We start from the raw sequence: 12,873 nt of genomic DNA on the forward strand, positions 1-12,873 counted from the left end.
CAGATTGCTCACCTGTTCCTACAATAAAAAATGTTGTCATTGTTTTGATGTCATTTCAAACAAGCAATGTGATTGCCACACTTAAAACAGCAACCACTATTTTAAAAGAAAGAGTTAGCATGAACCCCTTAGGGTAAGTTCTTGAGTTCTGAGTAAAAGTTATCTAGTAGTTTATTACCAATTTAAATACTGTACTCTTACCTTTGTCCCAATCATTCCACGGGAATTTAGATGGTACTGCTCCCTTCTTTAACTTTATTCGACCACTTGCAGAAACGTAGGTCTCCTCGGAAGAGAAGTGCTGAGTGCAGATGTAAGTGCTGCCACGAAGGATTTTAAAATTTGGCCCCTTGTCTCTTCTTATTGCCGTCACCCAACGGGCTCGAATCTCAGCATCAGCCAGGATGTCATGAAAACTGAGATATGGAAAGTTTTTTTGTTGTTGGAGCACTGTGGGACACTGCAGTAGCAGTTTCTCTGTGATTGTGCCATGCTTGGTGGATATGATGCTGCTGAATAATACACAGAATATTCACAATTCAGACACAGAGGCACTGTCCAATAGACCCACTGTTATTTTTTTTAGGAATGAAGAAAAAGATTCAAGTGGAATAAGATCTTTTGAATTCAGTGACTGCAATTATATACAACACATCACCATAATAAAGTAAGGGGAACAATGTAATGTCAGGATCCTCAGAGTTGTTTTCTTGTTTGATTGGACTCACCTGCGTTTAATTGTCCCCATTGTGTATTTAAGTTGCCTCAGTTTGTTTCCCCGTTGTCGGGTCATTCTGGTCCTCCTGTGTTCCTCGTTCTCCTGTGCTCTGAAGTTTTACCGTAAGTATCTTGTTTCATTAAAATTATCTGTTTAATCCCATTGCTGTCTCTGCCTCGTTGCCGCCTATGTCCTCGTCTCCCCAAAACATGACAGAAATTACCCGACCAAGAGAGGGCCAGGCAACGGGGCTGAAAGGAATCGGGCTGTGTAATCAGCTCTGGAGGCAGCCCCTTGTGCAGCTGCCTCCGAGCCGCTCCGGGGCTCCTCCTGTCTGCCACCGCTCTGGCCAGCCCGATCCGTGGGACTCAATCGGGAGGACGCTCTCCTCCCACCATGAGCAGCTTCGGTCGCTTGCGGAAGCAGTTCAGACCACCCAGGATCTGCTGCGAGGGCTGTCGGGCCAGATCGGTCAGCTGATGGTTGCTGTCCTCGCCCGCCGGCAGAATCGTCCTACCGCGCCGCTGCCCTGCGCACCCGAGCCGTCCGAGGTCTCCTCCGCACCCGAGCCGTCCGAGGTCTCCTCCGCACCTAAGCTTCCTGAATTTCCCAGCGTTTTCGAGTCTTGTGAGCTTTCTAGTGCTCACAGGCCCTGCCGCCGGTCTCTAGGGTTTCGCCGGCCGGCTGAGCCGCAGCTTTGTCACCGGGGTCTCCCGCAGCGGCGCCCGCCTATGGCTCTGCTTTTCCGTCAACCAGTTTCTTGGTGTGGATTTTTTTTTTCTTTTTCCCTCCTTCTGAGACCCCCATCCGACCACCCTGGCTGGGTTGTTTTCGTTTTTTTTGGACTGGACATTGATGGGCGTCTGGAATCCGCCCTTAAGAGGGGGGTAATGTCAGGATCCTCAGAGTTGTGTTCTTGTTTGATTGGACTCACCTGCGTTTAATTGTCCCCATTGTGTATTTAAGTTGCCTCAGTTTGTTTCCCCGTTGTCGGGTCATTCTGGTCCTCCTGTGTTCCTCGTTCTCCTGTGCTCTCAAGTTTTGCCGTAAGTCTCTTGTTTCATTAAAATGATCTGTTTAATCCCATTGCTGTCTCTGCCTCGTTGCCGCCTAGGTCCTCGCCTCCCCAAAACATGACATGTAGCAGATAAATGTCTCTTTTTTTTAACTCAGTGATAAACAAGATTTATTTCTATAATAACAAAGCTACAGGAATAATTGTATAACATCTACATCAGATTAATGATAGTTAAAGTAAGCTAACAAGCTGCTGCATGTTAGCTTTGATCTTCATGTTACTGTCCCGATAAAAGCATCTACATAACAGCAATGATTGCTACCAATACTAAGGAAAATAAAGTTAGTTAATACGACACACTTAATATTGTGGTCTCAGTCTTACCTAATGAAATCGCGCTGATTTCTGATAGGTAAAAGTTTGGTAAGGTAAGCTAACAAGCTGCTGCATGGCAACTCCCTCCAATTATTCAAATTTCCGCATTCCCAGATCTGTGGGAAGTGGCAACCATCTTTCAGTCTGATTTATTTATTAGTCCCAGGCCAACTAATAACTACAGTTCTTTTGAACATTTAATCCTCAGTTTCCCTCATCCAAATTGCAAGGCAATAAAACCTCTTCTGTTGTTTTTGTGATGCCCACTAATAAAGTGTTATCACATTTGTGGTAGATTTTGTAATTTTATAACTAATGTTGGAATATTTGTTCAAGGGTTAACCAACCTGTTTTCACTCTCCTTACACTAAAACATTTTAGATGGATATCAGGAGTAATTGTGGAGTTCGCCAGCAGGGACAGTGTAACAAGTATTGTGGCTTTACGTCAGTTTGGTCCGCTTAGCAGTTCTTCCTCTTCAAGGTGTGACCAATCCTCTGTGCTGCTCCCTGGAACGGGCATCTCATTGTCAGCTGCAAGGCGTTTTCTTGCTCGCCTTGCAGATTGCTCACCTGTTCCTACAATAAAAAATGTTGTCATTGTTTTGATGTCATTTCAAACAAGCAATGTGATTGCCACACTTAAAACAGCAACCACTATTTTAAAAGAAAGAGTTAGCATGAACCCCTTAGGGTAAGTTCTTGAGTTCTGAGTAAAAGTTATCTAGTAGTTTATTACCAATTTAAATACTGTACTCTTACCTTTGTCCCAATCATTCCACGGGAATTTAGATGGTACTGCTCCCTTCTTTAACTTTATTCGACCACTTGCAGAAACGTAGGTCTCCTCGGAAGAGAAGTGCTGAGTGCAGACGTAAGTGCTGCCACGAAGGATTTTAAAATTTGGCCCCTTGTCTCTTCTTATTGCCGTCACCCAACGGGCTCGAATCTCAGCATCAGCCAGGATGTCATGAAAACTGAGATATGGAAAGTTTTTTTGTTGTTGGAGCACTGTGGGACACTGCAGTAGCAGTTTCTCTGTGATTGTGCCATGCTTGGTGGATATGATGCTGCTGAATAATACACAGAATACGACACACTTAATATTGTGGTCTCAGTCTTACCTAATGAAATCGCGCTGATTTCTGATAGGTAAAAGTTTGGTAAGGTAAGCTAACAAGCTGCTGCATGGCAACTCCCTCCAATTATTCAAATTTCCGCATTCCCAGATCTGTGGGAAGTGGCAACCATCTTTCAGTCTGATTTATTTATTAGTCCCAGGCCAACTAATAACTATTCAATTCAATTCAATTCAATTTTATTTATATAGCGCCAAATCATGAAACATGTCATCTCAAGGCACTTTACAAAGTCAAGTTCAATCATATTATACAGATTGGGTCAGATTATACAGATTGGTCAAAAATTTCCTATATAAGGAAACCAGTTGATTGCATCAAAGTCCCGACAAGCAGCATTCACTCCTGGGGAACCGTAGAGCCACAGGAAGAGTCATCTGCATTGTACATGGCTTTGCTGCAATCCCTCATACTGAGCAAGCATGAAGCGACAGTGGGAAGAAAAACCACCCATTAACGGGAAAAAAAAAAACCTCCGGCAGAACCGGGCTCAGTATGAACGGTCATCTGCCTCGACCGACTGGGGTTACAGAAGACAGAACAGAGACACAACAAGAGAAACAAAAAAGCACAGAAGCACACATTGATCTAGTAATCTGTTCTACATTAGATGGTAGTAGCGGGTGAGCCGTCTTCTCTGGATGATGTCACAGTTAACAGAACGCCAGACCAGGTGTACCTACTATGAAGAGAAAAGAGAGAGAACAGAAAGTTAAAGCAGATAATGACAACACATAATGCATAATTGAAGAACAGTAGAACTCAATATAGTGAGAAAATTAGATCCTGATATACTCCAGTAACCTAAGCCTATAGCAGTAAAACTATAAAGGTAGCTGAGAGTAACATGAGTCACTAGTTATAATTTTTGTCAAAAAGAAAAGTTTTAAGCCTAGTCTTAAAAGTAGACAGGGTGTCTGCCTCACGGACCAAAACTGGGAGTTGGTTCCACAGGAGAGGAGCCTGATAGCTAAAGGATCTGCCTCCCATTCTACTTTTAGAGACTCTAGGAACCACCAGCAGACCTGCAGTCTGAGAGCGAAGTGCTCTGTTAGGAACATACGGGGTAATCAGAGCTCTGATATATGATGGAGCTTGATTATGAAGGGCTTTATACGTTAGAAGAAGAATTTTAAATTCTATTCTTGATTTAACAGGAAGCCAATGAAGGGAAGCTAAAATTGGAGAAATATGATCCCTCTTGTTGATTTTCATCAGAACTCTTGCTGCAGCATTTTGGATCAGCTGAAGGCTTTGAACTGCATTTTGTGGACTTCCTGATAGTAAAGAATTACAATAGTCCAGCCTTGAAGTAACAAATGCATGGACCAGTTTTTCAGCATCACTCCTGGACATAATGTTTCTAATTTTGGCGATATTCCGGAGGTGAAAAAAGGAAACTCTGGAAACCTGTTTAATATGGGATTTAAATGACATGTCTTGGTCAAAAATAACACCAAGATTTTTTACTTTATTACCAGAGGCCAGGTTAATGCCACCCAGATTAAGGGATTGGTTAAGAAGTTTATTTTTTGAGGACTCTGGCCCAAAGATTAAAACTTCGGTCTTGTCAGAATTTAGATGCAGGAAATTTAAAGTCATCCAGCTTTTGATGTCATCAAGACATGACTGCAGTCGAAGTAATTGATTGGATTCATCAGGATTTATGGATAAATATAGCTGAGTATCATCAGCATAACAGTGGAAATTAATCCTATGCTGTCTGATAATTTTGCCTATCGGAAGCATATATATAGTAAAGAGAATTGGTCCAAGGACTGAACCCTGTGGTACTCCACAGGTGACCCTAGAGTTTGAGGAAGATTTATTATTAACATGAACAAATTGGAATCTGTCTGACAGATAAGATTTAAACCAGCCTAATGCTTTCCCCTTAATCCCTACAGTATGTTCAAGTCTTTGTAGGAGAATATTGTGATCAACTGTATCAAACGCAGCACTGAGATCTAACAGGACAAGTATAGACACAAGTCCATTATCTGAGGCCATGAGAATATCATTAGTGACCTTCACCAGAGCTGTTTCAGTGCTATGATGAGCTCTGAAGCCTGACTGAAACTCCTCAAGTAGGTCATTACTTTGTAAATGTTCACAAAGTTGATTAGCAACTACTTTCTCAAGAATTTTAGATAAGAAAAGAAGATTAGATATAGGTCTGTAATTTACTAACTCATCTTGATCAAGAGAAGGTTTCTTAAGTAAAGGTTTAATAACAGCTACTTTCAAAACCTGTGGTACATATCCATTTACTAAGGATAGATTAATCATGTCTAAAATAGTGCCACTGATCAAAGGGAATATGTCCTTAAACAACTTGGTTGGGATTGGGTCTAACATACAGGTAGAAGGTTTAGATGAAGCTAAAATTTTAGATAGCTCAGAAAGCTCTACTGCTTCTAAACAGTTCAAACACTGCGCAGATTCTAAAGATTCCTCCAATGCTGCCTCACTTACTGAGGACGAGGTAATCATGTTTGGGAGGATGCCAATTATTTTATTTTTAATGGCATCAATTTTATTTATGAAGAATCCCATAAAATCATTACTACTAAGAGCTAAGGGAATGGATGGATCAACAGAGCTGTGGCTCTGGGTAAGTTTGGCAACTGTACTAAAGAGAAATCTAGGATTATTTTTATTCTCTTCAATTAATGATGAAAAATATGCTACTCTAACTCTGCGGAGGGTCTTGTTATACAACAATAGTCTGTCCCTCCAGATTAAGTAGGATTCCTCTTGGTGTGTAGAGCGCCATTTTCTCTCCAATTTCCTAACATTGTGCTTCAAGGAACGCAGCTCTGAATTAAACCAAGGAGCCAGCTTCCTGTGAATAATCACCTTCTTTTTCAAGGGAGCTACATTGTCTAATGCAGAACGCAATGAGGAAGTCACATTGTTAGCAAAGGTATCGATTTGTGAATGGGAAGAAACAGCAATGCTGCCATCTACAGGGCATTTCTGCAATACTGAGGATATTAAGAAGGGGACAGACTCTTTAAGTTTTGATACAGCATTATCCGATAAAAATCTACTATAATGGAACCCTCTTTTGGGGGTGGAGAATTCAGTTAGATTAAACTCAAATGTTATTAAAAAATGATCAGACAGGACAGGGTTGTGAGAGAATACTGTTAATTCTTCACAATCAATGCCATATGTCAGAACAAGGTCTAAAGTATGGAGCCGAGAGTGCGTCGGTTCATGCACATTTTGAGCAAAACCAATTGAATCTAGGACAGTTTTAAAGGCTACACTAAGGTTATCACATTCAGTGTCACATTCAGAACTACAGTTCTTTTGAACATTTAATCCTCAGTTTCCCTCATCCAAATTGCAAGGCAATAAAACCTCTTCTGTTGTTTTTGTGATGCCCACTAATAAAGTGTTATCACATTTGTGGTAGATTTTGTAATTTTATAACTAATGTTGGAATATTTGTTCAAGGGTTAACCAACCTGTTTTCACTCTCCAGTTTGGTCCGCTTAGCAGTTCTTCCTCTTTCTGCTGAGCGAGCTGAGAAACAGACGTAGAGTTTAGAGTTCTCCTGTTTCCAGGTTAGTAGAATACTAAATTAAGTAAAGCAACTGAGTTGGTTAATATGTGACATGTCGCTGAATGTTAAAATGTTTGCTAATAAGACCGTTTTATGAAGATGAGGACAGATACGTCCATGTAGTGGTAGCCGCATTTTCGCGCTAGATGACGTCACCTGTTGCTATTGCACGTCGGGCAGAGTTTTATTTTCAGCTCCTACGACATTTTTGTAAAGTGTAAACGTTTGAAAATATATAGTATTGTGTTAAATGTGAAAGGTTGATGTTAAAAACAAATGTTATTTATTTTAAAAGTGGTTAAAGACAAATTGTATTGTATTTTGGAGTTGTGTTTATTTCATAGAGAACATTGAGTGTTCATAACAGAGATGGATTTAAATTATGAATGTTTTAATAAATCCGGTCTTCCTCTTTCTGCTGAGCGAGCTGAGAAACGGACGTAGAGTTTGCTGTCTCATTGATTTCTCCTGTTTCCAGAGAGAGCATATAAGCTGGTTATGTGGTGCCAGTCCGGTACCTGTAACAGTTTATTGGGAGCTTGTTCCGGGATCACTCCCACCTTGTGGCTGGAAGCTGATCCAGTGATACTGAAACCTTGGACCAAAAGGGACCCGATGCAACCAGCGAGCTGCAGCCAGTGAGAAAGATCACCTGATATCGTCGATTCTGTCTACTGATGAATATAACGGATAAAGAATAATAACTGTGCGTGCAGTGCTGAAACCACCACTCATCAAGAACAGAGCGAGAATTGTGATCCTGGACTCTTGTGACCAAGTGCGAGGAACTGGGAAGCAATGATGGCAGATGGTGAGAGAAAAAGGTTGGTGTGGGCCACCAAAAAGACCCTGCTCACTCTCTCTGCAGAACTGTTCCGGGTTGCCAAATCAGTGGGTGCAGTGCCAGGAGTGGACGAGTCTCGCCTCAAGTCGACAGATGAGGAGGGTTGTTTTGAGTACATTTGCAGTTGTATGTCCAGTGAGCCTTTACTGGAGCTAGAGGATTTTGGGATGGCACATTGATTAGACCTAAGGGATGTAATCGACGCAGTTATTCAGGGTCGTGATTCACAAGTTGCTGTAGCAATTGATGTATCGGTCAGTGGGGATGTAAGTCATGATAAGGGAGACGTTAACCAGACTGATGATAGTGATGCTGCCGATCTTGGGTTTGCCAGTGCAACTCACATGACACTCTCTATGGCTAGTGACACACATGACACTGAGCTGCAGAAACTACTGTCTAGTTATGAGGAAGTAAGTAAGAAAATTATGCAGCTCAAACACCCCCCACTCCACCGGCTGCACCTCAGTCATCTATAAAGATTGGACCAACCTTACGGAGTAGTAATGTAGCGGGCATCAGAGGTTTAAGTGAAAACTTGACACCACTGACACATGACAAGTTGCTCTCCTTAAGAGAGTTGTCTTACCTTAATCGCAGAGAACTGAAGATTCAGGGGGGTCAGATTGGGGACCAGGGGTCAGATCTCAGCTATAACAGTGTCTGTCGGCAGATGGAGGAGGGCTTAAAGGAGCAGTTCAGTGATGCAGAGGTTGTAAGAGCTGTCCTCAAAGTCATCAAGCCAGTAACATTTAAAGACATGTTGATGAATAAGGATGATTTGACCGTAGAGGAGCTAAAAGCTTTTCTCCATTCCCACCTGGGTGAGCAAAGCAACACATAGCTGTTCCAGGAGCTCATGTGCACCAAACAAAAAGACAATGAGACACCCTAACAGTTCCTTTACAGAGTAATAAGACTTAAACAGAAGATCAGGCTGGCCTCCAAACATACTGATGCAGATGTCAAGTACAGTGCAAGCACAGTGCAGGATGTGTTTCTCCACACCATGTATCAGGGCCTAGGTCATAAACATGAAGATGTCCGCAGACAGTTGAAACCATTGCTGGTGGACACCAGAGTATCGGATGAGGCAATCCTGAAACAGATGAAAAAAATAATGTGTGTTGAAAGCGAAAGGCAGCGAAGGCTCGGTCCCGTCACCCGCCAAAGACTAACAAATGTACACAGTGCCCAGTCTGAAATGAATGCTGCACAATGTCCGAGTGTAAAGGAGAAGGTGCCGAAAACAGATGTGATCCAGCAGTTAACCGAAAAACTTGAACAGCTTACTAGTACGGTTGAGCTCATGAGACAGCCGATGCAGACACAGGGGACAGAACAGTTCAGCCACAATGGGAAAGGCAGAGGAGGCCGCAGGAGAGAGAAACCATATGGCTGTGACAAGTGTGTGGAGCAAAATCGCCCAGACTGTTCTTACTGTTTCCTCTGTGGTGAAGAAGGCCACCGGGCAGTGGGCTGTCTAAAGAGACCAACACATCAGGGAAACTGGAGCCGGTCCCTGCCGAGGGACAAACAGTGTCCGGGTCTCAGCGATCGTCCCAACTTGACACTTGTCATAGTGACCAATCTGGAAATGAAAGACTGACAAAAGACTCGGACACAAAAAAAGACAGAAACAACCAGATAAGACAACCACTCCATTCACTCATGACTTACCCCACAGCAAAAGGGAATGCCTAGCCAAACTCATTGGAAGGAAAGCTCTCACTCATTGTAACCTGTGACTTTGATGCAATCAACTGGTTTCCTTATATAGGACATTTTTGACCAATCTGTATAATATGACCCAATCTGTATAATATGATTGAATTTGACTTTGTAAAGTGCCTTGAGATGACATGTTTCATGATTTGGCGCTATATAAATAAAATTGAATTGAATTGAATTGAACCTAAATGGACAAGCCGTCAGCGCTCTGCTAGACACCAGGGCTCAAGTAAGTATGATTGATAGAGACTGGAAGGGTAAATATTTACCTGACACCCCAGTTAGGCCACTCAGGGACAACATTGGTGACGAAGAGAAGTTAAGGGTGTATGCAGTGAACGGTGACGTCCTCCCGTTTGATGGCTGGCTTGCCCTGACAGTCAATTTGATGGGGAATGAGGACCCTAATCTGTCAATTACTGTACCTTTTCTTGTCAGCAGTCTTGCTCTGGAGAGACCACTGTTGGGTTTCAACGTGCTGGAGGAGATGATACAAGAACAACCGGAAAAGCTGATTTCACCCTTGTCGTCCTACTCTGTAATGCCTTGTGTGTCCCAGCAGAGAAGGCAGAGCTACTTGTGAGCTTCATCCAAGCCAGCGAACCCTCTGTGCAGTGCGGGTGCCTACGGACAGGCAGAAAGGACATTGTTATCCCAGCAGGTCAGGTAACCTGGGTCAAATTCCCAGTCCCTCTCCACATTAGCACATCTGACACTGTCTTCTTATTTGAGCCTGATGACAACAATGCGCAGTTGACAGGACTGGATGTGGGGGAGGGTTTGTTGAAGGTACAAAATCCAAGAAAACCCTATGTAGCTGTGCCGGTGGGTAACACCAAACATACAGTCACAATACCGAGAAAGACAGCACTTGGCAGCATCCACTGTGTTGAAAAAGTGATCGCAACAGACTCACCTCAAGCACACAAGTCCACAGTGACTGTTAACAGTGCTGTATCCACACCGGTTGACACCCGTCCATCGTCATGGCAACCTCCCATCGATCTCATTCACCTTAATGATGAACAGAAGGAAAAAGTCAACAAAATGCTGTGTGAAGAAGCCAGAGCTTTCGCACATGACGGTCATGATATTGGATGCATACCAAGTCTACAAATGTCGATCACTCTCACAGATGAAATCCCTGTACAGAAAGCATATTCAGCAGTCCCGAAGCCACTGTTGAAAGAGGTTAAGGAGTACGTGCATGAGCTGCTGATGAGAGGCTGGATTGTTAAATCCAAGTTCCCATATGCTGCCCCAGTTGTCTGTGTTCGAAAGAAAGATGGCAGCCTACGTCTTTGTGTTGATTATCGCCTCCTGAACAAAAAGACTGTGCCTGATCGACATCCGCTACCCAAAATACAAGACCTGATAGACACACTGGGGGGTTACACCTGGTTCAGAATCTTTGACCAGCGAAAAGGCTTACCATAAGGGCTTCATTGCTGAGGGTTCACGCCACCTGACTGCCTTTATCAACCCGTGGGGCCTCTATGAATGGGTCCGTATCCCATTCGTACTCTCGGGTCACGGGGGTAGCAGCTTCAGTAGGGAGGCCCAGACGCCCCTCTCCCCAGCCACTTGGGCCAGCTCCTCCGGGGGAATCCCAAGGCGTTCCCAGGCCAGCCAAGCGACATAGTCCCTCCAGCGTGTCCTGTGTCTTCACCTGGGCCTTCTCCCGGTGGGAGGTGGCCAGGACACCTCACCAGGGAGGCGTCCAGGAGGCATCCTGACCAGATGTCCGAGTCACCTCAACTGGCTCCTCTGGACGTGGAGGAGCAGCGGCTTTACTCTGAGTCCCCCCCGGATGACTGAGCTCCTAACCCTATCTCTAAGGGGAGAGCCCAAGCTAAAGCCCCTTCAGCATGCTCAAAAACTCACCGTTTTGTTAACTTTTAATTGACCATGCCTTATGATCAGACTGCCCAAGTTTCATGCCGCTCGCTCAAAATCTCTAGGACGAGTTCGATCAAATACCAATGCTGTAAACATCAAAAATGAGGTCAAATTATGACCCTAAATCTAAAATGGCCAACTTTGTGTGATACTTGCACTATGACATTAATTGTAAATTCTGAGCGTCTTGTTGAGCTCTGAAATTGTACCAGGTCTCATGTCTCTACGATGAAATAAGTGAATAGCAAAGGGTCCTTTGAAAATTTCTAGGTGGCGCCGTTGAGGCACTTTTCTTTAGATTTTTGTGACGACCTTAAAATATAAAATTTTTGAATAGTCATCATGCATCGGCAAAGTTTGGTGAGTTTTTGAAAATGATAAAGCTCCCAAAAAGGCCCCTCTTTAGGGGGGCAGAATAATAATAATAATTAAAACCGCAAGCGGTGATGATCGGCCCTCGCAGCCAAGTGCCGCTCTGGCCTATTGGCCACCGTGGGGGTTCGCGCACCGCCGGTCGCCAGACACCGCAGAAGTTGTCACGCCTTTTTCCCGCCCGTCCACCGGGCGATTCACACGAACGTGTTGGGCAGCACTCCCCCACGACTCACAAAAAAATCTGGTGAAGATCGGTCGATGCAGCGAGGGGATACAGCCATTGAATTATGAAAATGCATTGGGCCACCGGACCGGACTAAAGCGTTCAGCGGGCCAGATTTGGCCCGTGGGTTTGACACCCCTGGTTTAAACATTAGTATACCAATTTAATCAAAGGTATCTTACTAGCTGTTAACCCAGCTTAATGTGAAAAGTTAACAAAACCTTTTAAGTACTTTAAGGTTAATTGTTATTTCATGTCTTTAGGGGTTTCGTTTCTTGCAATAAGACAGCTTTCAAGAACGTTTGACAGTTAAATTGGTGGATAAACACCCAAAAGAAATACTATAACAGTAACACTTTATCAATTGGATATATTGCTAAAGTATTACTTTAGCAATATTCCACATGTGGCCTCTGGTAATAAAGTCAAAAATCTTGGTGCTATTTTTGACCAAGACAGGTCATTTAAATCCCATATTAAAAAGGTTTCCAGAGTTTCCTTTTTTTACCTTCTAAATTAAAAACATTCTGTCCAGGAGCAATGCTCAAAAACTAGTCCATGCATTTGTTACTTGAAGGTTGGACTATTGTAATTCTTTACTACTATAAGGAAGTCCACAAAATGCAGTTTAAAGTCTTCAACTGATCCAAAATGCTGCAGAAGGAGTTCTGATGAAAATCAACAAGAGGGATTATATTTCTCCAATTTTAGCCTTCCTTCACTGGCTTAATGTTAAATCAAAAATAGAAATTCTTCTACTAACGCATAAAGCCCTTAATAATCAAGCTCCATCATATATCAGAGCTCTAATTACCCCTTATGTTCCTAACAGAACACTTTGCTCTTAGACTGCAAGTCTGCTGGTGGTTCCTAGAGTCTCTAAAAGTAGAATGGGAGGCAAGATCCTTTAGCTGTCAGGCTCCTCTCCTGTAGAACCAACTCCCAGTTTTGGTCCGTAATGCAGACACCCTGTCTACT

General features: G+C 43.2%; 1 protein-coding gene and 2 long non-coding RNA genes across 3 annotated transcripts; 1 reads left to right on the forward strand and 2 right to left on the reverse strand.

Moving 5' to 3' along the window:
• The first annotated feature begins 448 nt into the window (after positions 1-448).
• On the forward strand, positions 449-1,804 carry LOC118558206. The gene is made up of 3 exons (XM_036128701.1): positions 449-667; positions 761-840; positions 935-1,804. The coding sequence occupies exons 1-3, from the start codon at positions 504-506 to the stop codon at positions 1,660-1,662; spliced, it is 972 nt and encodes a 323-aa protein (XP_035984594.1). The 5' UTR covers positions 449-503; the 3' UTR covers positions 1,663-1,804.
• On the reverse strand, positions 478-2,965 carry LOC118558207. The gene is made up of 3 exons (XR_004928220.1): positions 2,873-2,965; positions 2,558-2,689; positions 478-512 (listed from the first exon to the last, which is right to left on the reverse strand). It is a non-coding gene; the product is annotated as an uncharacterized LOC118558207 (long non-coding RNA).
• A 6,602-nt stretch (positions 2,966-9,567) lies between these two features.
• On the reverse strand, positions 9,568-11,141 carry LOC118558208. Its single transcript, XR_004928221.1, has 3 exons — positions 10,504-11,141; positions 10,315-10,412; positions 9,568-10,022 (listed from the first exon to the last, which is right to left on the reverse strand). It is a non-coding gene; the product is annotated as an uncharacterized LOC118558208 (long non-coding RNA).
• Between the last annotated feature and the right edge of the window lie 1,732 nt (positions 11,142-12,873).

The sequence above is a fragment of the Fundulus heteroclitus genome, unplaced genomic scaffold (genome assembly GCF_011125445.2).
Source record: "Fundulus heteroclitus isolate FHET01 unplaced genomic scaffold, MU-UCD_Fhet_4.1 scaffold_109, whole genome shotgun sequence".
In the NCBI taxonomy this organism is placed as follows: domain Eukaryota; kingdom Metazoa; phylum Chordata; class Actinopteri; order Cyprinodontiformes; family Fundulidae; genus Fundulus; species Fundulus heteroclitus.